This window comes from Cheilinus undulatus, linkage group 21, assembly GCF_018320785.1.
Source record: "Cheilinus undulatus linkage group 21, ASM1832078v1, whole genome shotgun sequence".
NCBI lineage: Eukaryota > Metazoa > Chordata > Actinopteri > Labriformes > Labridae > Cheilinus > Cheilinus undulatus.
In genome coordinates this window covers 7,671,558-7,697,275 of record NC_054885.1, presented here as the reverse complement: position 1 = coordinate 7,697,275, position 25,718 = coordinate 7,671,558, and the positions used below count along the sequence as shown (strand labels likewise).

General features: G+C 42.5%; 2 protein-coding genes across 7 annotated transcripts in view; one reads left to right on the top strand and one right to left on the bottom strand.

Moving 5' to 3' along the window:
- The first annotated feature begins 75 nt into the window (after nt 1-75).
- cbx7a (chromobox homolog 7a) lies at nt 76-7,255 on the top strand. Of its 3 annotated transcripts, none has more exons than XM_041778027.1 (7): nt 76-362; nt 2,233-2,313; nt 3,518-3,561; nt 3,658-3,723; nt 3,873-3,939; nt 4,070-4,373; nt 5,949-7,255. In XM_041778027.1, exons 1-7 carry the CDS (start codon nt 294-296, stop codon nt 6,422-6,424), a joined length of 1,107 nt encoding a protein of 368 aa, XP_041633961.1. In that variant the 5' UTR covers nt 76-293; the 3' UTR covers nt 6,425-7,255. The 3 variants fall into 3 exon arrangements, with proteins under 3 accessions (XP_041633961.1, XP_041633960.1, XP_041633962.1); XM_041778026.1 differs by having other exon boundaries at nt 2,233-2,322; XM_041778028.1 differs by lacking the exon at nt 2,233-2,313 and having other exon boundaries at nt 79-362.
- A 1,823-nt stretch (nt 7,256-9,078) lies between these two features.
- Nucleotides 9,079-25,718, bottom strand: part of ep300b (E1A binding protein p300 b) — a 39,115-nt gene continuing 22,475 nt past the window's right edge. For 2 of the 4 annotated variants that reach the window (XM_041778179.1, XM_041778181.1), the window contains exons 17-29: nt 22,428-22,667; nt 22,136-22,224; nt 18,546-18,656; nt 18,162-18,218; nt 17,863-17,940; nt 17,480-17,547; nt 16,645-16,795; nt 16,154-16,414; nt 15,828-15,993; nt 15,548-15,715; nt 15,303-15,464; nt 13,898-14,179; nt 9,079-13,734 (exon numbers count right to left, since the gene is read on the bottom strand). In XM_041778179.1, coding sequence (XP_041634113.1) covers nt 10,561-13,734; nt 13,898-14,179; nt 15,303-15,464; nt 15,548-15,715; nt 15,828-15,993; nt 16,154-16,414; nt 16,645-16,795; nt 17,480-17,547; nt 17,863-17,940; nt 18,162-18,218; nt 18,546-18,656; nt 22,136-22,224; nt 22,428-22,667 — 5,007 coding nt within the window. In that variant the 3' untranslated portion in view covers nt 9,079-10,560. The remainder of the gene's footprint in view (nt 13,735-13,897; nt 14,180-15,302; nt 15,465-15,547; nt 15,716-15,827; nt 15,994-16,153; nt 16,415-16,644; nt 16,796-17,479; nt 17,548-17,862; nt 17,941-18,161; nt 18,219-18,545; nt 18,657-22,135; nt 22,225-22,427; nt 22,668-25,718) is intronic. The other 2 variants (XM_041778180.1, XM_041778182.1) reach the window with 2 other exon arrangements.

Sequence of the window (25,718 nt, the reverse complement as noted above, 5' to 3'; positions counted from 1 at the left end):
TCGCCAGCGCGAGCACGCACGTTGGGGGCTCGGCCCTACGTAATGAAAGGGGGCGCGCCCGTCAGAGCAGCGCGGTGCTGTATGTGTGTCGCAGATTTAAAAAGTGAGAGAGGGAGAGAGCAGGAGTTTCTTCAAGGGGGAGACAGGCACTCACCCCTCCTCTTCCACCCCCTCTACCTGCGTATTTACCTCCTAGGTGTTTCATTGCTGTTTATTTACCTGCTGTTTTTATCGGCTGCCTGCTCTTTAACAGTACCATTATCAGGTCAGCTTATTTTGAGCGCGTGCAGGACATGGAGCTGTCATCAATAGGTGACCAGGTGTTCGCTGTGGAGTCAATAACGAAGAAGAGGGTGAGAAAGGTAAGATTTGTGACTGTTTTTACACTTTATAACTTATTTTTCAATGTTTTGTGACGTCACGGGGTGTTATTCTCACCGTGTCACACTCTGTACTCGCGCAACAAAAACTAGGCTACGCATGTTCCTCTCTCGGTACGTAAAACAAAGATGCGGAGTGACGTATTCTTTAAAATAACTGCGTCCAAGTTTTCTGTACAGTCTGATCCCGGAGCCCACCGTGTAAAGCTCAGGTGTGACCGTGTTTATAAGGAGCCCACGCAGCTGTAGTAGTGTATGTGTGGAGCAGCGGGTTGTGCTGCGTAATGTTCCTGCTGCTGTGTAACGGTGAGCTGATGAATTACAGCAGAGGGGGTTTGAATTAAAGTAGTAACCATTAAGATAATAATGTGACGCAGCATGTTTTACTTTAAAATAACTTTAACACGTCACCTTTATCATATAAAGTCGGAAATTATTAGGTTTATTATGATTTGTAGTGAAAAGCTACCCTTTGTCCTCGTAAACACAGTACTTTCCTCCATGTTTTTTAAAATAATAATAAAAATAATAATTATCTGACGGGTTGTAGTTGTTGTTGTGGTGTAGTGTTATGCGTGTGTGCATGTGGGAACCGTTGCAGGTTAAATAATTGCGCAACTCGCCGTTGTTTACATGCTCTCGTGTCCCCGCCCCTTGATGTGATGTTCCAGAAAGATCGCGTGCACGGTTGAAGTCTGCTCGTGTGCGTTGACGTCACCGCTGCGAGAGAAACAGCTGCTGTTTGAGGCCCCGCTGTCAATGACGTCATGCTGGGAGGTGGGGGGGCACCATTAGAATGGACAACACTGACCCCAACACCCACAAACCCCCCCCTTCACCAACCCACAGTTTAAAGTGACAGTCTCTCTCTCTCTCTCTTTCTCTCCCTCCCCTAGACTTTCAGGAAACACACCTGAGCAGGTTGAATTTATTAGAAAGACTTTATTGTCATCTTACAACCAGGGCTGCCCATGAGGGGGGGGTAAAGGGGAGAGCTTTCTGCTAAATGGGGGGCCCATTGTGGTTAAGTTAAGCTGTGATAACCGTATTTTATTCTTAACTTGATTTATGCTAGGGCTGGGCAATTATTCGAAATTTAGATTAAAACCGCTTAAGGTAAAAATATTTCTTTTGTGTTTCAAAATAACATTTTTTGAGGCAGACATGTTTTGCCTTACACATCATGCAAACATTACAACGGTCTCATTTTTTTTTCGAGAACAATTTGCAAAAATCCTGCTTTCCTTGTTTCTGTACTTGTTTGTGTTATTAAAGATGAGAAAGACCCCAAATCATCATTCCCTTCAATACAACAAGTCATCAAATTTGCAGAATCAAAATAATTGTAACTAGATATTTTTTCAAAATTGTTTAGCCTTAGTTTAATCTACCAAATATTGTTTTTTATTACAGAGAATGATTAATTGCTTGTTTCTTGAGAAATACGTAAGATGAGGAGCTTAAAAAATAATTGCATATTAAATTGCAGGTGCAATATTGTTGAAAATGTAAAGCTGTAAGATTATTTTTCCAGCCCTAATTAATATCCTCTCTTATCAAAGCAACAAAATAAATGCATAAAGTTTCAATTATTTATGCTGTTTTACAAAATAGCCTTTTTCAAAATGTAAACCCTTTTTCTTGGAGCAGAATGATCTTTTGATTGGACAATGTGGCTGGGCACAATGAAAAAAAAAAGTAATGTCAGACTTCAAAGCTAAGCGATGAGGTGCACAAACATCAGGATATCAGGAAATAAAGAAACTGAGAAAACTTTAATGGAAAAAATTACTTATTTTGAAAAGATTACATTACATTTATTTTGATTAATCTATTTATGATCCAAATTCAGGTATCACTGTGCACAGACATAATATACGATGGCAGATTGACTGGCTGGCCAGATGTCTCCATTGCTGCCATGTTGCCGGAGGCAGGTCCAGTATGTAATGTGATACAAGGAAACACAATTAATTTACATATATATATTATATTCTATATATATATATGTTTGAAATAAAACATAACTATACACATATCATCGTTTATTGTGTTGATCATGCGTGTGTATATATATATATATATATATATATATATATTTGAGCTTATTCTAAAAAACGTAAGTATTCCTTGTCTACTTGTATTGCGATACGTAGCAGCAACGCCAACGTCCGGCCAGCCAGTCATTTTGCCATTGCATATTATGTCTGATACATGAATTTGGATCATAAATTGATTCAATGAAATAAATTTACCATAATCGGCATGCTTTCTAGTCCAGAAACTCATGTTTTTTCATCTACTTGTATTTCCTTATATGGCAGACCTGCCTCTATTAATATGGCGGCGACGCATGAAGAAAACAACGAAGAACACATTTAAGCCGTGTTTCCATCAGCGGGTCCGGTTTGATTCAGTTCGGTTTGGTATGGTTTGGTACGCCAAACCCCAAAATATTTTGCGTTTCCACAGACACCCGTGCTCTCACTTAGTTCAAGTGACTTCCCGTATTAGAAGATGAGATGTGGCGGCTCTCATCTGACTTCTGTAATGAAGTTGAGGTCCTGCATCCAGCTACTCTTGCAATAAAGGGCAAAAAACGGCAAAAATCGATTAGATGTGGAAAAGGATGGCAAAAATAGGCAAGATGTTACAAAATGGGTTAAAAGTGGCACAAATATGTCAAAAGGGGCAAAAAGGATTGGCTAAAAAATGTGTTGCAAGTTAAAAAAAAATCATGAATGAATAATTTTAACATTAGAACTCAAGAAAAGTTTGACTCACCTTTCAGCACTTAAACGAGATAACCGTCAGGATGCTAGCAGTTATCCTAGCTATTTTCTATTATGTGTTAGCATTGAGCTAACAAATGCATAACTACCTCCTGGTAAATGTATTTTAATCTTTGAATTTTGTTATATGTGACTTTCAAATAGTGTTTTTCTTCCCCCTCAGTAGATAAAATACTGTATAAGGAAGGGGTAGCTTACATTTATTTAAATATACAGCATATACTGTACAGATAGGAGAGTATATATTGCCACTGTAGAGAAATACTGCATGTATTCTGCAGTAGAAATGTTCAGGCTTTCTCTGACGTCTCTGACTCCACCCTGTCTCTTTCTCCCTCCCCTCAGGGTAACGTTGAGTATCTCCTGAAGTGGCAGGGATGGCCACAAAAGTGAGTAATGCTGAAGTCATCGCCTGGTGAGATCATCACCTCTGTATAAACTGTGGCAGATCACATTTTAATGTGTGTGCATGTTTGTGTGTGCAGGTACAGCACCTGGGAACCGGAGGATAACATTTTAGACCCTCGGCTGGTCATCGCCTATGAAGAGAGGTGACTCATTGTTATTTGATTAATTATTATTTTACTATTTAGTGTTTATTCTCAATTTTACGGATGACTTTTGTTTTCTAGCTCACCCTCCGTTTCTCTCCATCTTTACTCTGTGCTTAATACTCTGTTTTGCCTCTTTTCTCTCGCAGTCAGGAAAAAATCAGAGCTCTGGCCTATCGTAGAAAAGGGCTCCGACCGAGGAAACTGGTCCTGCGGGTAAAGACGCCTTACCTTTTGTCAAAGTTTACTTTGTGTCACTTTACAGGTGCACCATCAGTTTAAATCTGGTGTTCTCAAGTCTTGATATCCTGTAAAGCTAAGTTTCACTGTCACCTTTCCTGTCCAGAATGTCTTTGCCATGGACCTCCGCAGCGCCCACAAGGTGGCAGTGAAGCCTCCCCCTCGGCTGCGTCTGTCCCTCACCCGTTCCATGAGCACAGATGTGGAGGAGGGCGAGCGAGCGGGCATGTACCGCCGGCACACCTGGCAGAGAAACAAACTGAGGAAGAGGGGACCACAGCTCAGAGCTCTCCGACTACCACCAAAGAAGAAGGAGGAGAGTATAGAGGACAAGTGGAGTGGCACCATTGAAAATGAGAAGCAGGAGACTGAAAGCGTTATGGAGGAGAGACGAGAAGACAGCGAATACGGTTAGATTAAGAAAAAAGACTAAAATGTACTATTTTTAAATCAAAATGACTGTGAAAAGTTCAAAATAACTGAATTTTAGTGTCAGACACTGCATGATGTCCTGTTGAGATTTAAGCTGAACAGACAGAAACCCCAAGTAGAACCACATTCATATGGAAAAGATGGACATCTCAAGAAGAACAGATTCTATTTGAATTGACAGAGACCTTAGGCAGAAGTAGACTCATGTGAAACAGGCTCAAATCTCAAACAAAGCTCATGTAGAACAGACAGAAACCTTAAGCAGAACCAGACTAATGGTTAACCAGCAGAAACCGTAAGCAGACCAGATTACTGTTGAACTAGTCATGTTAAACAGGCAGAAACCTGGGGCAGAACCAGATTCATGTTAAAGGCAGAAACCTCTGATAGAATCAAACTATTGTTAAACAGAAACCTTGAGCAGTCCAGACTACAGTTAAACAGACAGAAAACTCAAGTGGAACCATACTTCTAATGAACAGGCAGAAAGTTGAATGGAATCTGACTCCTATACAAGAGGCAGAAGCTGAAGCGGAACAAGACTGATGTTGATTAGGCAGAAACCTCAAGCAGAATCAGTCATGTTGAACTTGCAGAAACGTGGCCAGAACCAGATTCATGTTCAGTACGCCTCAATCTTGAGCATGACCAAAGTCACGTTGAACAGGCAGAAACCTCTAGCAGAACCAGACTTACATTCAACAGGCAGAAACCTTGAGCAGTCACGTTGAACTTGTAGACTCAGAACAAAACAAACAAAACCACTTTTATTCAACAGGAAGAAATCTCGAATGGAACCAGACCCATGTTGATTGAGCAAAAAATCCAAACAGTCCCAGACTCCCATTTAACAGGCAGAAAACTAAAGCAGAACCAGACTCAGGTTAAAGGCAGAAACAGGATTGGGCACTGTTTGATGCACATCTTCTCGCCACTTTCTTTCCCCATATCTTCTCTCTGTCCACCTTTCCTGTCTAAAAAAAAGACAAAAAGACTCAAATATAATCTTAAAGAAGGAAGAAACCTCAGAAAGAACCAGCAGATATTCAATGGGCAGAAACCCAAAACAGAACAGGACTCACATTAAACAGGCAGAAACCTCAAACAGAACCAGACTCATGTTGAACAGACAGAAACCTTTGACATAACCAGATTGATATTCAACAGACAGAAACTTATGCAGGCTAAAATTTGGGGGGAACCACACTCATGCTTAACAGGCGGAAACCTGCAGCAGAAGAGCACTCACATTAAAAAGGCAGAAATCTTAATCAGAACCATCCTCATATTGAACAGACAGAACGTTCTGCAGAACCAGACTCATGTGGGACAAGTAGAAGCCTCATGCAGAACCAGACTCATGTGGGACAAGTAGAAGCCTCATGCAGAACCAGACTCATGTGGTACAGGCAGAAACCTTGGGCAGAACCAGACTCATGTTGCACAGCCATCTGCTGAAACGATTTTGTGTTTTAAACTTTTATATTGTAAATATTCTGTATGTATTATTCTGATTACCTGGAAAGTCATCTACCTCTCTCTCTCTCTTTCAGGTCAATCAGAGTGCAGCTCGCCACCCCTGCTGGAGCGACAGGACGTCCAGGACGAAGTGATGGAGGAGAAGGTGGATCATCTAACAGGTGGAGGCACACAGACGTGGACTGACAGTGCAGAAGCAACAAAGATGCAATCATATGTGTGTGACCAATCAGAGGACAGCATCTCTGCGCCAGAGGCGTGCTCAGGAGATGCTGCGACGAATGGGGACGGGTCGTACTGGAGCGACGGCGAGGAGGAGGTGGAGTCAGAGTGTCCGACGTTAGAGAGAATCGAAGACACGACCTCGGTGGTGGCGAACGTTCAGGAGAAAGATGACAATGAGAATGTCACCATCGCGACACCGGCCCAGGCTCCTCCCACATCAGCAGAGCATGCTGGGAAGGTGATCGTGACCAAAGTGACAATCGACTCGCTGACGGTGATTTTTAAAGAAGCAATGATGGCTGAAGGGTTCTTTAAGGGATTTTAAAGGATGTAGTCATCTCTTATTTTATACATGTAAATATTTATGTTTGTAAAATAATTCACGTTTACAAGCCTCACTCGTTTCTACAAAGTTCAATGAAGACATCATCGCCTTTAATAAAATGAGCGGGCTTCTTTATGGCTCATGAATGAGGCGATATAATCCCGAGGACCACAAACCAGCTCAAACCATCCATAAAACCTTCCATAAAGCGTCTGTACTGATGGATCTGAGCTGATGCTGCTGAGACAAACATGCTGCAGTCTGACACTAACACTCCACATTTGTACTTCCGTGCAGATATTTATCTCGTCGTCCTAGGTGCTCAGATCCGTTCAGTCTTTCTTACAGTTTGTACTTTTTTTCAGCACTTCCACGGCGCTCACTGCATGCCGTCAGTCCGTCCACAAAGGGCCGTCTTGTGGTTTGTTAAAGATGTTTATTTCTGTCGCTAAAGGATAAAAAAACAGAAAGAATTAACGTCTGATGCTCTGGTGATGTTCTGCTTTTAGAGGAAGAACAAAACGAAACGAAGTTCACAGTGATGTTTCTGTCTGTTTCTGGGTTTGATGTTCTTCCTGGTTCTATTTTTGTATAACCAGCTGATCGTCTCTCTCTTTCTCGCACTTTGTGCTTTTTTAAAGCGCTGATATCAGTTTACTCTGCTGCTGTTCTGCTGTTTAATGTTAGACTGTGATGAGCTTTTACTTAATGCATGTCACACGTACAAGATTAACTCCAAGAGTGTCTATTTCTAAAGCCTGTTAAGCTATATTCTCTTTAAACACATGAAGTTTTATTTTAGTGCATTTCCAATAAACATGTACAAAATAATCTGCGTTCTGGAGCTTTTTTACAATGTTTGTTTATTGTGTTAATTCACATGGGTCTTATATCTTTTCCATGGTCAAATTTAAGCTCTTACACAATTTCTTGCTCATTTAGCACCTCACAGATGGAGTAAATTCTCTATCTCTATAATACCAAATACGCTTATACTTTTAAAACTGGACTCCACCTTATCATTTCAAAGCTGATATCAGGCAATTAACAACCAACCAAACTGGGGAGGTACACAATATAGACAAAAGTTTTCGGCCGCCTGGCTATTACATTCAAATACATGTACTTTAAAGGTCACATAAGTTACAGCTATAAGAGGAGTTTATATCGGTCTCAGAAGTCCCCAAAACATGCCTGTGAAGTTTGTTCTTGAAAAAAACACTCCAGTATTGGATTTTTCCATGTCTGAAATGCTTCTGTTTCAGCCCTGCTTAGAATGAGCTGTTTCTGTGTTTGTGGCTTTAAAAGTCTCTGAGCTGTCTGACTCCGCCCCTCTCAGGAAATGGATGTGCCTTAAAGGATGTAGCTCTGAGACAACAAACCATCATTCATCAGGCTAAAATGAGGAGAGAGGACAATTAAGAAACTGACCTGCCATTTATACCACAGCACTAATAGCTATCCCATTTTTTTTAGCTCCCATATGATTCGAGTAAGAATCAAAGGTTTGATACCATGACAACAAGTCTTAAAGGTCACATATTTTACCCTTTTAAGACAAGGTCCCTTAAACATGCCTGTGAAGTTTGTTGCTGAAAAGACACTCCAGTATTTGATTTTTGCATGTCTAGCAAAAGCCCTGCTGAGAACGAGCTGTTTCTGTGTACGTGGCTTTAAATGTTAACTCCGCCCCCTGACTCTGCCCTTCTCAGAAAATAGATGTGGCTTAATGGATGGGGTTTGGTGGGGTTTGGCCAGCTGAGTGGAGGATCAGAGAGGAGGACGGAACTTTCGTCCAAGTGGGGATGGCCAACTGAACCTGGGGGCGGGGCTAACTCCCCACATGACATCATGAGGGGGAAATCTGAGTACGGTCTGTTTCAGCACACATTTTCTGGAAGGTGGTGGGGGGGCTCTGATTCATGGGGGATTCGACAGACCAAGGGCACATATTTTTGATAAAACAGCCTGATAATGTGTATTTTGCATAATATGTGACCTTTAAGGTGCTCCAATGTGCATATTCTTTCTGTATATATTGCCTTGCTTTGCTGCTTTGAGGTTGACTCTTGTTCTTGTCAGAGGTGACCCACCTTACCAAAAATTTTCAAGAATTACTGCAGCTCTGTCATAATGTAAAATATGTAACACTTTCGGACCGATCTAACCACTTTATAAATTCAACTCAATGTGTTTAATTTCAATTTTGCTGTGTATTTTACTTTATTATAGAGGTGTGATTGTACCTGAACATTCTCTTGTTGTTCCTGCCAATAAGGAAAGATCGACTCCTCAGTTGCCAGTCAAATACTTTTACTTGAGTAGATTTATTGACCAGTACTTTAGTAAAATTTAACCAGAGTAACTGTACTTTTACCTGAGTCCAATAGTCGTGTATTTTTCCCCACTTGAAGTCACTGAGCTCTCAGAACAACCCATGTAGTACCACTCATGTTTGTAAACAGAGAGTGCATGGCTAGGTGATTTTAGACACCTTAACTCAATAATTATCAAAATGTCCAGAAACTTTGGCATATAGTGTATAGATAAAACATGCTTAAAACTCAAGAAGTAAACTCAAAAGAAGGTCCACAATGTTCATGTTTAATGCACAGCTATATAAAACTTAACCATCATTTTAATCCTGAATTTATTTAGGATAAATACTCTGCGGAATGAATGGGCAAAAATTCCCTCTGAAACACTCTTGTGATGAGGGGGGAAGTGTGGAGATCCATCCAGTATTTCTGCCTTGATGAAAAAGGTTGTAATGTTACTTGTCCCCACTAGAGGGCGCATTGCTCTTAGAAAAGGCATCACTGCCAATCAATGATGGGCAGTTGTAATCCAATTAAACTTTACTGTGAATGTATTCAGTAAAGTTAATTTAAATAAACACATGCATACATAAATGAAAAGAGCCAACCAAGCAAGTGTTTTTTGAAAGAATCAGAATTCATGTATTTGTTTTTCTTACTCATGGGCAACTGAAAAAAGACATTCAGGAACCAACAGTGATGGTAATTTTCATTTTATTATAAAAAACTATTGAAGTTTCCTCTGTACAGTAAAAAATATTAAATTAAACTCCCAATAATGGCGGAAAGATAAACAGGAAGGAGTCTGAGGGAGGGAGAGCAGGGGGTACTTAAAGTTCCGAGGAAGCAGCAAAGGTGACGAGGAGGAAAAACAGACACCAAGTGTTCAGACATCTGCTCTCCTCGTTTCTGTGCAACAGTTCATTTGGATCAAAAATCTTCAGTTAACTCTGAACAGAAGAAGCCTACTAACACTAACAGAAGCCCCGCCCCCTTGTTTCAAATCCCAGGTGTGAGGCACACAGGTGAGCACCCCCTCCCCATGCTGCTCCATGTGAAGTGTCTTTAAAGGAGAGAGAGCGCACACATTCGAGGGAGGAGGGTTCGATCAGAAAGTCAGAAAACAGCTGAGAAAAAACACTGAGCTTTAATTATTCTGCCTGAACACGCACAGCTAAAGAATTATAATCCACCGACCCAGCCGACACCTTAACAGACAATAACAAAAATATATTTCTATATGAACCGTAGCAGTCTCAGGGTACATTATCCTCCCACAGAGAATAAATAAATCAATCAAAAACACAGAGTAGAAGAGATGCTTCATGTTTGAATAATCCACATCACACTGCAGAAAAAAACAGACTGCATGATGGGAAATAAAAATGATAAAAAATAAAAAGGTCATTACATTAAATCATCTCTTTCATTCTCTAACACTTTTAAATCTTAAAGACTTAATACAAAACATATTTAATTCGCTTTACCCCGAAAATATCTCCTTTCTCTGAGAGGTGGAGGTGAGGGAGGGAAACCCACCACAACCCATCCACGAAAAAAATATATTAACAGCAATAAATTAGATTAATTTGATTCTAAATTATATACTGACTGTTTGATTTATTGTTCATCTCCCATAGGAAGCTCATTCAAAAAAACTTTATTCAAAAACATTTTAAATAACATCTAAAAGAAACCGTAACACTGTCCAGGTGAGCGACTCCTCCAGGTGAGGGATCCCTCCAGTTGAGTGGCTTCTCCAGGTGAACAATACATCCAGGTGAGACTTTGACACAGTCACATCAGGTCTAAAGGGTTCTAATTCAGAGTCTGTCGCAGAGTGTCCTGACCTGGCCCCCCAGGACCGTGTAGACCACCCATGGTGCCCATCTGAGACAGCATGGCGCTCTGATCTGGTCCAAACTGGTCCAGAGAGTTCTGCTGTTGGGGGGGCACCAGGCCTGGGTGGTGCTGGTTCAGGTGAGGTGACCCCGTCTGCACCTGGGGGGAGATGTGATGCGGAGAGGGCTGGGGCTGCAGGCGAGGGGAAGGGCTAGAGTGAGGTGGTTGGGACTGAGGTCTGGGTGAAGGCTGTGGGGATCGGACCTGGTTGGCAAGGGAGGGGGGCAGAGTCTGACCCTGCAGGTGGTGGTGGGGGGACTGGGCCACCTGCTGAGGGCTCATGGCACCACTGTGCTGGCCTGGAGACCCCCCTGAACCCAGATGCTGCTGCTGCAGCAGTCTCTGGTGAAGCGCCTGATGGAGGAGAGCTTGAGAGGTTGGGGGGCCACTCTGAGGGGGCTGTAGGGGACCTCCTCCACCTGGCCCCCCCTCAACCCCTTGAAGATGCATGTGGGGGTGGAGCCTCTGCTGCTGCTGCAGGGCTGAAGGAAAGCCTGAACCCTGCTGACCCATTTGGGGCTGTACGGGAGTGTCTGAGTGGGGACCTTGGCCTCCTGCATTGGGCGGTATGCCAGAGGGACCGCCATAGTTCTGAACCTGAGGAGGTTGTTGGAACTGACCATGACCCACGCCCATCTGACCAGGACCTACACCCATCTGACCAGGACCTACACCCATCTGACTGGGACCTCCTGACATCTGACTGGGACCTACGCCCATTTGACCAGGACCTACCCCCATCTGACCGGGACCTGCCCGCATCTGACCGGGACCTACCCCCATCTGACCGGAACCTGCCCCCATCTGACCTGGACCTACACCCATCTGACCAGGACCTACTCCCATCTGACCAGGACCTACCCCCAGGTGGCCAGGACCTCCTGCCATCTGACCAGGACCTCCCACCATCTGACCAGGACCTCCCACCATCTGACCAGGACCTACGCCCATCTGACCTGGACCTACCGCCATTTGCTGCTGCTGTTGTTGTCTCTGCTGTTGTTGCTGGAGATGTTGTCTCATGAGAATCTCTTTGAACTGGGGATTGTTGAGATTTCCCATCTGCGCTACCCCTTGCTGCTGTACAGTATTAGGCAACGGCCTCTGCTGCTGCTGCAAATGTTGCTGTTGTTGCTGCTGTTGCAGTTGTTGTTGTTGTAATTGCTGTTGCTGCTGTACTTGCTGAAGCTGAGCAATAGTTGCCATGGTAACATTGGATCCCCCTTGGCCCCCCATGTGCATCCCCTGCCCTGGAGCATTCATGTTCACCTGTGGACCCCCTCCAGCCATGTTAAATCCAGGACCTGCGGTCGCACCAGGACCTCCTGGAACACTTCCTGGCACATTTCCAGGGGGACCAGCCTGTCCTCCCACCCCCCCTTTGTACTTTGCAGCCCTCTGCTTGATAAAAGCCGCCATGAGTTGTGGGTTTGAGTGCAGGATGTTAAGGACTTGCTGCTGTTGCAGCGGGGAGCTAGGTGAACGGAGAGTTCGTAACAGCTCCTGCAAGGCAGCCTGGGGGATGTTCCCACCAGCAGCACCAGGGATTGCTCCCGCTGGGACCCCTCCACCTGCACCCTGTTGCTGTCCCATGTTCATTAAGGCTGTGTGGCCCTGAGTCTGTTGGTGTGCCCCATGTTGCTGAGCCCCATGTTGCTGAGCTGCCATCATGGCTTGATTGTTCATCTGGTTCATCATGGCCTGTCTCTGCTGGGGGGGCATCCCCTGACCCCCCCACTGCTGCTGCTGAGAGTTTTGGTGTGGAGCCCCCATCCTTTGCTGTTGAAGCTGGACCTGAGAGGGGAGCTGACCAGGGGGGAGGTTGCCCTGTTGTGGGGCCTTCTGCATGGGACCACCTGCACCGACCATCATCCCTGATGAAGCTACTGGTTGTGGATCCATGTGACCTCGGGCTGCTGCTATGGCCCCCGGGTTCTGGGGGGGAATTCCTTGGTTTCCCATAGTCCCTGGACCCCCTGGGTGTCCCATGCCCATCTGCTGACCTGCACCCTGCTGATGGTGAGGGTGTGGGGGGATCATTCCTGGCGTGGTTTGCCTCTGTAGAGCCATCTTCCTCTGAGCATCGGCCACCTGCTGGATCTTCATTGCTATTTCTACAGCTGCAGGGGGTGGACCGGATTGTGGCTGATGCTGCTGCTGAGGTAGGGGGGTTTGGCTGGGATTTTGTTGCCCTCCAACACCTCCTGCTCCACCCAACTGCTGCTGCCGTGGGGGCGTTGCAGAGCCAAGGATTGGTTTTCCCTGGGACTGATGGATGGGGGACGAACCTGGAAGTCTGCTGGTGTACAGAGGCAGATTGTTGGGGTTCTGCTGGAGCTGCTGAGTGTTTGATCCACCTTGCTGCTGCTGCTGATGTTGAGGAGAGCTCATTAATCCCCCGACCCCACTTCCTCCAACAGCCATTTGATGGAACTGAGGATGGTGGGGTTGTTGAGGGTGCATCCCACCTGGTTGCTGCTGCTGGACTCCAGAACCAGGACCCAGAGGCTGCTGTGGAGGCATAGTCTGGGTTGGGGTCTGGGGTGTTGAGGGTTGGGTTCCTGCTGATGTTGGGGTACTTGGTGCAGTTGTCCCATTGGGTGATGGAAGCCCCATGACAGGTCCCCCAGGTTGTCCCACCCGCTGCATGCTGGCCATCCTCCTCCGTAACATCTGGGCCTGCTGAAGGCGGTGCTGCAGCTGCTGCTGACGAAGCTTCTGTTTGATGTTGAGGCAGAAGGGGACTGGACATTTGTTCTCCTGACAGTGTTTGGCATGGTAGCAGCACAGAGCAATGAGCTGCTTGCAGATGGGACAGCCCCCGTTTGTTTTTCGCTTGCAGCTCTTGGTGTGCTGAACGACACGCTTCATCTTCTGGCATGATGGCAGGGAGCAGTTGGCGTTGCGGCACTGACATGCATGGACCAGAGACTGAATGCAGCGCTGGATACTGAGGCGGCGAGAATCCCCAGGACTCTGAGTTCCTGCTGCGGCCTGGTTGCTGCTGTCGTCATCCAGTCCAAGTCCCAGTTTGTCCATCTTATGCTCGTGACCTTTGGTGTTGTAGCATGTGATGCACAGGTCGTAGTCCTGCAGAGATAGGAGAACATAATATTCAATACTTCTGCAATTGAAACATGCAAAATTAAACATTTTATTTCATTAGGTTAAGTGATGATGAAAAGAAAATTAGAGTATTTTAATACACTGAATGTTATGTAGTAGAATAAAAAAATTTGAACTTAATTCTCACCTCGCAGACAGTGCAGTGGAAGCGTGTCTCCACATGATGTTTACACTCGTTGCAGGTATAGACGAAGCGGTCCTGGCTCTGGTTGTGCAGCTCCACCAGCATACACATGGAGCTCCACTTGGTCCTCCGTAGAGAGCTAAATTCAAGGTGTTTGTCTCTTGCCAGCGTCAGGAAGGCGTCTCGCCCATCCATCAGGTCACATGCCATTAGGGAATCAGGGTCAACAATTGGGGGCAGCGAGTTGGCAGTGGGTACAGCAATGAGGCGGATGACAAAGAACACCTAGGAATGAGGAAGAACAAGGTGAACAAGTGGTGTTACTTGTGTGTGTACCCAGAGGGTCTCTGGAGAACTCTGCTCTAACATGAGGTTTTTGCTAATCGTTTCTGCCTGTTCAACATGAGCCTGATTCAATCAGGGTTTCTGCCACTTACATGAGTCTGGTTCTGCTCAAGGTTTCTGCCTGTTCAAAATGAGTCTGGTTCTGCTTAAGGTTTCTGCCTGTTCAACAGGAATCTGGTTCTGCTCAAGGTTGAGAGAGTCTCTGGAGAACTCTGTTCAACATGACAGTTTTTTGTCCCATGTTTCTGCCTGTACAAGATTAGACTGGTTCTGTTCAAAGTTTCTGTCTGTTCAACATAACAGTTTTTTCCCCAAAGGTTTCTACCTGTTGAACCAGGTTCTGCTAGACGTTTCTGTCAGTTCAGTATATGCCTAGTTTTGTTTGGTTTCTCGATTTTTCTGTCTCTCCCGAAAGTGTCTGCATGGTTAACAGAAATGCAGTTGTTTGATGATTTCACCTATTCAACTGGAATCTGGTTCTGCTCAAGGTTCCTGCCTGTCCAACATCAGTCTGGTTCTAGAAAAATTTCTGCTTATTAAACAAATGTCTGGTTCTGTTCAAGGTTTCTGCCAGTTGATCATGACTCTGGATTTCATTGTGGTATCTGCCTGCCAACAGTTAGCCTGGTTCTGCAAAAGAGTTGTCTTTGTTCGACGATTTTGGGTCAGTCCCAGGTTTCTGCCTTGGTTCTGCCTGAGGTTTCTGATTGTTCAACAGGAATCTGTTTCTGCTCTAGGTTGCTTCCTTTTCAACATGAGTCCTGTTGTACTCTAGGTTCCTGCCTGCCAAAGGCAAGTCTAGTTGTGCCTTGGGTTTCTGTCTTACTATGCAAACACTGTGCAGAGTGCAATGATGTATTTATTATTGATATACTGAAATTAATTATTCTCCACCAGAGCAGAAAGCAGAGTCAGGAGTGTGTTTAAAAAAAAAACACAATTATTCACTACTGCTATTATAGTAAAATGTTTAGTTTGTAGCTAACCTGATATCTGATTACAAATGTCACTTTTAATTGCACACTTAGCGCAGAGACCTCTTTTATAACGCTGGTAATCGTACCTCTTTGTGTTTCTCCATGGTGGCGTACAGTTTCTGGGAGAGGTCATTGGAAACATTTGGCATCCCCGGTTTCTTCTTGTTGGCTCGGCTCAGACTGCTCTTGTTCTTACTCGTCTTTTTGTTGTTCTTCTTTTTGTCATTCTTGCTGTCACCGTTCGAGGCCTGTAGGTCATTAAGGGTAAATGTTTTCAATGGCAGTTCTATGTAATGACAATACTATGCATACACTGCTACAATATCCTTACGTCTGTGCTCTCATTGGAGGTGCTGTTCTCCTCCCTCTTCCGTTCCTCCTCCTCCTGCTCCAGCTCCTTGATGCTCTCCTCCAGCATGTTGGGCCAGAAGTCGCCCTCGAAGTATGGCAGCTCTTTGGCACTGGTCAGACGGTCCTCTGTTGCTTGTTTGAAGACGTCCTGATGAGAATAATAATCAATTATTGATCTTGCCATTGGGGGTTTAAATCACAAGTTTGCATTATTAACAATAAAATATTAAAAACGATGCAATAAATGTAACATGTCTCACTTTATAATCATGAACGATGCGTTCTGACACGGCCTTGTCCAGCATCTTTCTGTACCACTCCTGCAGGCGTTTAGGTTTGGGGATCTTCTGGTCGGTTGGGTGACAGTGGAAGATGTAATCGTCTCCCTCGCTAGGTGGACACGCCCAGATATGACCGGTTGTGAACCTGACAACAGGGAACACAAAGGTTTATTATTCATACGAGAGATTTTCATGCAGTTTAAAGCCATATTTGTAAACTTTTAATCCCTCCGGCATGTACAGATCGCACAGAGCTGTGAGTCCGTCACAGGTATCACGCTAAAGAAGTCTACACCGTCTCTTACCCCTGTCTCTTTGCGTACTCAAGATAACCCAGCAGGATCTCGTAGTACACAGACGTCCTCATGTGTCGAGGTTTGAAGAAGTGCACGCTGTCCAGGTAAGAGATGTAAACTCGTCTCTGATTGGGTGGTGGGCAGTCAGAGCCGTACTCTTGGACGTGCATGCCGAAAAAGCAGACATCTGCTCCGTCAATTTCTTCAAATGCAAACAGAGCTTTTGTTCTGTAAGGGAAGGACTCGGCCATCTCTCCGCTGTCCACAAACCTGAGAAATAAAACACAACAGATTCAACTCTCAGATTCATGAAAGATGGACTTTACTAGAAACATCAAACTTGGCAGTGTGACTTCAAATCCTGTGCATCAAATACACATTTAATATTTTTAAGATGACAGAAGATTTGGTCTTTATATTTATATTATAAAATCAGCAGAAAGTCATTGTTATAGATTCATCTTTAAGATCTTCAATAGCTGACAAATTAAACCTCCTACCTGGCCTTCATGCCCGGTTTTACCTCCACCACCTTATCAGAGACGTGCACCACCCTGATGGTCACCTCTCCACACTCGGGGTGATTCTGACGCTTCAAAAAGTCGTTCACTCTCGTCTCCAAAAAGTTCCCCAACTTTGTCTGAGGAAGTCCTGCAAAACATCACAAGAACCAACGAAGAAGAGAAGGAGAAGGGGACAAAGAGAGGAAGAACAAAGATTTATTACCGCTCTGGAACAATCTACTCAAGGAGACTCTACTTAACTGACTCAGTAATCTTTTTGGATAAATACTTTGACCACAAGAATTAAAATTTTTACATCAATTTATTTGTCTGTGTTTTTCTTTTTAAATTGGGTTATTTTTGCCTTTATTTGAAGAGGACGGGGCAGTAGGAAACCAGGAAGAGAGAGTAGGGAACAACATGTGGGAAAGAAGCCACAGGTTTGACTTGAACCCAGGTGGCTAACTTGGAAGATCAACTTCTGCAAACTTGATGCTACCTCACCACTAGACCATCTATGTCTTTTGAGGTTCTTTTAAACTTTTTCTTTCTTTAATAATTAATTAATATATTTTGTTTTTGGCTGTTGTTTTGTAATATTCTAATATTTTGAAATAGTGGATTTTCAGCCAAAAGCATCAACATTCAAATAAAACAATACAGAAATGTTTCACTTTGAAGGAGATGACTCTAAAGCAGCACAAAAGGCACTTTTTCATGATATTCTAATGTTTTGAGATGCAGCTGTATTTAATTATGAATGTATTTAAATGAAAACAGCCTGTCTGACAAAATCAAAGTAATATTAACATATTTATAATAATCCTCTCACTCTTGGCGGCGTATTTGTTCTCTTTCCGTGACTTGTTGGATTGTTTGAGGCAGCCGTCACAAACGAAGCTGTGAACAGAGAGTCAATATTAAACAAATTTACAGGTAATAATCATCAATGATATGCCTGATTTCCCAATCAGTGCATTTACACTCAGTTAAGAGACAAATTATTATATTAGTAAGACTAAAACTGGACTTTTAAAATGCATGTTCTTCAAATTAAAACCATACTGAATCAAATTTAAAAAGCTGGACTAACAGGTCTAGATAATGTGCAACCTAGTAATGATTCGAATATTTCAATAAAGTTTTCTATTACTAAAAAAATACAAAGACATTCTCAGCTCAGGTAAAAGTGTGCATGTGTAAGTGAAGTCTCACCCTGAAGGCCAAATGGTTTCATTGTGAAGGACACAGATCTGATGCATTTTACGTCCACAGTCCAAACATTCAACAAGGCTGACGAACAAACACAGAGAGACACAGAATAAAAGATAAATCATTGTCACTTTTAAATTCACGCTTAAAAATACTACAAAAAAACTTATGAGGCATTTAATTTGAGAGTTAAATAGAGATTATGTGTCCAATATCATGATAAACCTTTATAAACAATTAAATGTATCAGAGATTCTGTGAAATCATCCTTTAATTTAAATGAATGAATGGTGCAGACGTACAGTTCAGGGTCTAGCGTGTCGTTCTTCTTCCGTTCAAACTGATCTTTATTGATGGACCTGCAGAAACAGAAAATAAACCACTGTTACACACAACAGGGTTATTTAAAACTTTACTCTTTATTCATAGCTTTCATGTTAAGTTAAGGAAACGCCCCCTAGTGGGCAAAAACGGCTTCTGCAGAACACCATCAGAGAAAAAAACCCAGAGAGGAGGTTCTTATATCTGAAGTTATGGAAAGAAAAGTGTCATAAGAAGAGTTCAGCTCATTTCTGCATGTCATGAAATATTGTTGTGCTTCATAGATTTCTTCTGTGTTTCATTAAAAGTATCAGAGTTAACTGTAGTGTGTTTCTGGGAGGATGCAGTGGTGCGGTTGTACTCACGTCTGAGGCTGCGAGGGGTCGTCTCCCAGGGAAACGCTCTCGCTCTGGATCTCGCTGAAACACTTCTCACAGAAGTGGTACCTGTCAGCGAGAAGCCCATATTTTGGTGAACTACACCGTTCAGCACAGCCAATCACAGACAGGGCACCGAGAAGCAGCCGCCAATCAGGGCACAGCAGGACAGGCCAGGGACGGAGACACAGGAGGAAGCAGAAGGCGGGGAAGGTCGTCGCCAGGAGGAAGCAGCCAATCATGATGCAGGGGTTTAGAGTGGGCGAAGCGTTTGATTTTGAGCGTAAATTTGGGAGTGGATCATTGGACACAAGGAAACAGGCGAATGCAGACAGCACGTGTTAGAAAGGGGGGAGGATGGGGGAGAGAGAGGGAGGTCAAATGAATATTGAAGGAAAGCATGGGAGAAAAAAAACGTTACAGAAGGGAGGTGGAGGGCATGGAGGATGATTGTGAAGAACAACCAACAGAGGACAGAGAGCCGAGGCAAAGCAAAGATTAGCGTCAGACATCCAGAGGTAAACAACAACAACAACAACAACAACAACATGGGGAGGGGGTCGGGGGTCTCCAACATGGAGAACATAAAGCAACAGAGAGCGACATTATCCTCTGAGCTCATTCATAAAGTGAGAAACTCTCTTCTGGTCATAAATGATATAGACTCCACCAACAACAACTTCATATTATATTAGTTATTACACATCTATCTAATATTTAATCATTAAATCTATCAGCTGAGACTTATTGATTAGGCCTCCAAGTCTTACACAGCCAGGGACTCTCTGAAGGGTTTACTTCAGACTTTGCAAAAAGTCTACTTTGACTAAATTTCTGTCAAAGGGTTGAGATCTTGTGTTCATCTATTGCTTTTGAACAAGATATCCAAAGAACATCTTGATGAATTTTCATTAAACTTTGAACAGAGGTCCACTCTGACTCAAGGATAAAATGATAGGAGCTATAAGCTCAAAGGTTAGGGTCACTGGCTCTGTGTCATCCTGTATCATCCAACATGATTTTCCAACTTTGGAAAAACATCCTTTTTGACTCAACTATGTATTGATTGGATTTGCATCCTTTGCCTTAGGACATAAAACTTTTTGAAACATCTAGTCTAAATCAAGGATGAACAGAGCGGAATTTCGCGTTATAAAAAAGTAAAGGACACTGGGCCTCATATTAAACTGATTAACTTTTGGAATTGATAAGTAATAAGATCATTTGGGCCTCATGTTCATGCTTTGAAGGATTTCTTCAAACCCTGTACATATTTTCACTCAGACCAAAGAAAGAATTGATGACATTTTTGAGATCACAGGTTAAAGTCATTGGGCTGTATGCTAAATTCTCTGCTTGATGCCTTCAGAATTCTTTGAGGGATATACTTAAAAATTTGCACAAATATCAATTTCAACTCAAGGATGCATAGATTAGATTTGAGAGTAATAGGTTAAAGGTCTTTGTCATTGGGTCTTATGTTCTTTCCTTTCTCAAGAATATGATATCTAAGGAATGCTTTCAGTAATTTTCTTCTACCTTTTCACAAATAGCCACTTTGACTCAAGGATGACCAGATTAGACAATGAAACTGAAGGTTAAAGTTAAAGGCTATTGGGCCTTATATTCATCCCTTGTTTGAGAAAATTGTATCAAAATGGATTTAATGTTTCTTCTTTAAACTTTGTTCAAATATCCACTATAAATCAAGGGTGAACAGATCAAATGATGAAAGCAGAGGGTTAAAGTTCAAGGTCAATGGGCATCATGTTCATACCATTCTTAGGAATATGATATCTTAGGAATGCTCTCAGGAATTTTCTTCAAACTTTGCACTAATATCCAATTTAAATCAAGGGTGAACAGATCAGATGAAAGCAGATTAAAGTTCAAGGTCAGTGTGCCTCATGTTCATACCTTTTTTAAGAATAAAAAAAAAAAACAAAGAGTATAGCTTAAGGGATTTTCATCCCATTAAGCAAAAATATCACTTTGACTCAAGGATGAACAGTTAAAAGTTTTGTATTCTAGTTCAAGGTCACTGGGCCTGGGAAGTGATATTGTAGGAACGCTTTGAGGTTCACTGCATAAGAACATAACTTAAGAACCAACAACATTTTTAGATAAATATCCACCTTAACTGAAGGTTGGACAGATTAGATAACTAAGGTTAAAGGTAAAGGGCTATCAGCCTCATGTTCATACCATGTTTGACAACATGATAACTTAACAGTTCAAGGGACGCTCTTAAAACTTTGTCCACTTTGGCCCAAAGATAAACAGACTGAACAACCAAATCAGAAGGTAAAGACCACTGGGCCTCATGTTCCTCCCTTTTTTGAGAACATATCTCAAGAATAACTCAAGAGATTTTCTTCAGACTTTGCACAAATATCCACTTTGACTCAAATATGAACGGATCAGATAGCTCAAGTGAAAGATGAAGGGTTCCAATCACTGGGCCTCATGTTCCTCCCTTGTTTGAGAACATGAAATCTTAAGAATAGTTCAAGGGATTTCCTTCAGACTTTGCACAAATATCCACTTTCACTCAAGGATGAACTGATGGAAGATTAAGGGTCAAGGCCACTGGGCCATATGATCATGCCCTGCTTGTGAATATGATATCTCTAAACTTTTCAAACATGTTCAACTTGACTCAAGGACAAAAAAATGTATATTATAAAAGTGACATGTCAAAGGTTAAGGTCATTAGGCCTTATGTTCATCCCTTTCTTGTAAACACAATATCTCAACAATGCTTTGAGATACTCTCTTTTAACCCTGTACCAATATCCATTTGTCTCAAGAATCAAAAAGGCTAGGTTTGAGGAGTTCATAGTTCAAAGATTATAGACAATCTAGCCTCACTATCACCTCTTACTTGTATATATGACATCTCTTAGAGTGTTGTCTTCAAACTTCGCATAAATGTTCACTCTGACCTAAGGATGAACTGGTTAGACTTTGAAGGTCAAATCTTCAAAAAAAGCCTCAAGGCTTTTAGGGTTCGTGTTCACCATTCGCTTGTGAACATCTCAAGAACGCTTTGAGATTTCCAACAAACTATGCATGAATGTCTAATCTGAATGTAGGATGAACTGGGGAGATTTTGGAGGTAAAACCTCAGATATTGTGAGCACAGTATTTCAGAAATATATTGAGTTATTTCATCAAATTGGCATGAACCTACACTTGACTTTTAAGACAACTGTCATTGCAATCTTACATAATGGGAGGCTGCAATAACTGTATTGTAGCTTCTAGGGAGCTATACCTGCTTGACCTACAAGCACTTCCTTCTGAAGGCATATTACTGCCAGGGGGGGTTCTAGTTTTATCAACAATTTGATATTTCATGGTTTAAATTATGATGTGAAACTGTCTGTGTCCTGAAGAGGGAGCTCCCTTTATGAATGAGGTCACAAAGGAAATTAAAGGTGAGTTATGGATGAGGAGGTGTTGCCATGATAACAAGAGGAAGCCAAATTTAACATATCGGTGATCAAACTGATAAAAATATTTAATACAGCATCAAAAAGTGATGCTTTTGTCTTTAGACTGTGAATATCTCTCACCTGTTCTGGTAGCTGAAGTATGTGGCGTCTCGTTGGATGGTGCATAACTGTTTTCCATAGCAGCACAGAGTTTGTGGAGAAAACTCAAACTGTAGAAATAAAGAGACAATACCACTGAATTGTTCTACTAAATAAACAGATGGTCACATTAACAGGATTTCAAAATTTAAAAGGCTTTTAGTAGAAACAATACATACATGTTTGATACCACAGCAACAAAATTAGAAGTCCTGCAGATGCAGTATTTACTCATCTCTTGAATTAAAAATCACTGAAACACTTCTAATCTCACCTTCCTCCCGCAGCAGTATCCCAGGTCCTGCATGACCGGGTCGATCTCCGACTCGAAAACCTCTGCGAGTTTGGAGCAGTATTTGTAGACTCGGGATGTTTTGCGGTTGTATAGCCAGGCGTTGTTAAACATCAGCCAGACATCCTCAACGTACTGCCAGGGCTCCTGGTACTGACCCGTGTCCAGTTTCCTCTTAATGGTGGACAAGTCCATCGGGTTCTTCACGATGTCAAAGTAGTCCTGTTTGGGATGGTCCGGATATAAGGAGGGTCAGAGGAAGGTGGTGTAATCCCATCAACCAGGATGAGAACAGGTAAGGGTAAGAGTCGACCAGGTGGACCGGATTAGGGAGAGAAGAAGGTGCAGGGACAATGATGTTGAGCGCTGCAGAGAAAAAGTTTGTGTGCAAACAGAGAGACATGACAACTTCTGCCCTCCAGCTCTACAACTGCACCCTAGCATCATCTCCTCTAAAGAAAATCCTTTGATTCACTATCTGAACTCTGAAATGTAACCCTAAAATTTGCCATCTTTAACAAGAAAATTATCCCTCAAATACACAATCTACACTTCAAAAATCAACCCTTATATTATCTATTCTAAAAAAAGTTAGCCTTGAAATATATCAGCTTTAACACACAAAATCAACCCTTTCATCTTCTAGAAAGATAACCCTGAGAAAACTAACCCCATGGCCCTATCTTAACAGCCCAAAGCACACTTTCTAACGCGCAAGGCACACAGTGATTAGGACCAAGTCAGTCTACATCTTGCAGAGAAGATGTGCACAACCGGGGTGCAAACCACGACACAGAGCTGAAAAACAAACCTGACTAGTAACTAATATTGATCAACAGAGTCAATAAGAGACTAAAATTCTGCCAAAGACTGGAAACAAGCTGAGCTTCATGCTGAGGAAGCATCAAGGTGCAAAACCAAGCAGTAATGATAACAGACGGATTCACTGCAATTGGGTTGCAGCTGTTAGCATTAGCACAGCTGTTAGTACAAGCACAGCAATTAGCGTTAATGCAGCTGTTAGCATTAGTGCAGCTGTTGGCATCAACAAAGCATTTAGAGTTGAATGTGGAAGTTGGCATCAACACAGCAGTTAGTATTAGCACAGCAGTTAGCATTAACGCAACAGTTGGCATTAACGCAGCAGTTAATGTGACATTAATATAGTAGTTAGCATTGGCAGAGCTGTTTGTGTTAACTAGGGGTGGAAAGTACAAGACTATTTTACTCATGTAAAAGAACAGACACTTCAAAGCAATAATGGTGAAATGGATTATGGATGACCCTCCAACTGTTACTATGTGGAAGTCTCTGATCTCAGAGGTTGTTACACTGGTAAAGCTTGGACACTGTGTTGTTGGAAGGACTCATCTTTTTCTGCAGAAATGGAAGAAGCCACTGGAACGGTGGGGACTCGACTATAATTTGGACCTTAATAAACGATTTAGCGGACAATAATAGCATTTTTGGATTTTGAATAATGGACATGAGAGCATCTGAACCCCACAATGTTGGTTTCTTTGCAAGTACAGTGTCTTGTCTGATTTTCTTATTTATGTCACAAAACGTCTTAGTTTACAGATTATCCAGTCCAAGGAGGTTATGTGATCGGGTGGGTTTGTTCATTAGTTTGTTAGCAACATAACTCAAAAAGTCATGGATGGGTTTTCATGAAATTTCCAGGAAATGTCAGAAATGGCATAAGGAAGAACTGATTAGATTTTGGGACTGATCCGGTTCACCGTCTGGATTCAGGAATTTTTTAAAGGATTCTGTACTATTGGGAGATAGAGCTAATGGCAAAGGTCTGTGCTGTTACCACTTTACACCAGGAGATGACGGACATGAGTAACTTCAATCCCAGCAGCATGTTTTTGGTGTGTTTCTATTCAAAGTTTCGGAGTTTATAGAGTTTGAAAGATGCACGCCTGGTCGAGGACACGGGTCGGAGCGTAACAGAGAGAAAGGCAGTGAATTGTAGTGAGAATATTCACAATGCTGGGAGGAATAGAGGAACATGCACCCTCTGCCATGACTTTTAGTTGTCTGGTGAGACCATGGGTGCTTCCGCCATGACAGTCCACACGTAGCGAAGTCAATGCTTTGCCCCACCGTGTCTCCACCCCAACGGGGAGGGAGTAATCGGCGGGTTAGATTTTGGGAGTGATCCGGATCACCGTCTGGATCCAGGAATGTTTTAAAGGATTCTTCACTATCGGGAGATAGGGCTAATGGCGGAGGTCTGCGCTCTCTGAGTGCTTTCTAGTTTGTTTGTGTGTTTACACTGTTCTGTTAAAAATTCAATTAACAGAATTTACCGAAAAAAAAAAAAAAAAAAGGACAGACACTTTAATTTAAATTTACTTGGGTTAAAAGAAATTGGCTGATGTATAAATCTATCAAAGTAAAAGGCAACTAATGTTAGGTTTAGTCAATAGATAGGTCAATAGATAGGAAGGTAGGTTGATAGGTCTGTAGATTGGGAGGTTGGTCAGTAGGTGGGTTGGTAGATAGATAGGTCAGTAGGTAGGTAGATAGGTCTGTAGATAGATAGGTTGGTAGATAGATAGGTTGATAGATAGGTCAATAGACAGATAAATAAGTTGACAGATAGGTCAATAGATAGGTCGATAGATTGGTCGATAGGTTGATAGATAAATAGACTGACAGATAGATAGGTCGATAGATAAATGGGATGATAAATAGGTCAATAAACTAATTCATCAACTTAGCCGGTGTGAGATGTACGAGTTGGTTAAACTTATTACCTTTAATTTCTTAAATGGGCTTGAAATCCTAGTCTATAATGTTCTTTTAAATTTTAATGAACCTCTGGCCACTAGAGGCCACTGTAGCTTCAGTTAATGGCCACTGCCTTCCTGTCTGAGCTTTTCCACTGTACTTCACTGGACATAAACATGAGAAGCTCAGCAGTAGCTTAGCGACGTGTAGTAGGAACAGCAAGGTATGACAGTTTTTTTAAGTAGTTAATAAAGTGGTATGTAGGCTGTCAAGGGTCAAACTCACGTATAACTATTCAACCAAAGTGAAAAGAGGCCACATATCTAAGCATGATATTAATCTGCAAAAAGGAACACTCTGGCAGAGCTAGCTTTTAATGTTAGCCACACTGTAGAGAGTGTATCAGGCTCACATCATACCTCATACCCCTAAGAAACTCATTCTTTTCTTCCTCTTTGGCAGTTTTTGCAGCAACACCTTTTGCGCTGTGGCTGATACAGCACCGCCACATTAGCGTAACACCATAATTGC

Excerpts from the sequence above, each read along its gene's own strand:
- cbx7a (XM_041778026.1), top strand. The coding sequence starts at position 294 with ATGGAGCTGTCATCAATAGGTGACCAGGTGTTCGCTGTGGAGTCAATA. Across the intron at positions 2,323-3,517 it reads TGTTGCCGGAGGCAGGTCCA|GGTAACGTTGAGTATCTCCT; the intron begins GTATGTAATGTG and ends CCCTCCCCTCAG. Across the intron at positions 4,374-5,948 it reads ACGAGAAGACAGCGAATACG|GTCAATCAGAGTGCAGCTCG; the intron begins GTTAGATTAAGA and ends TCTCTCTTTCAG.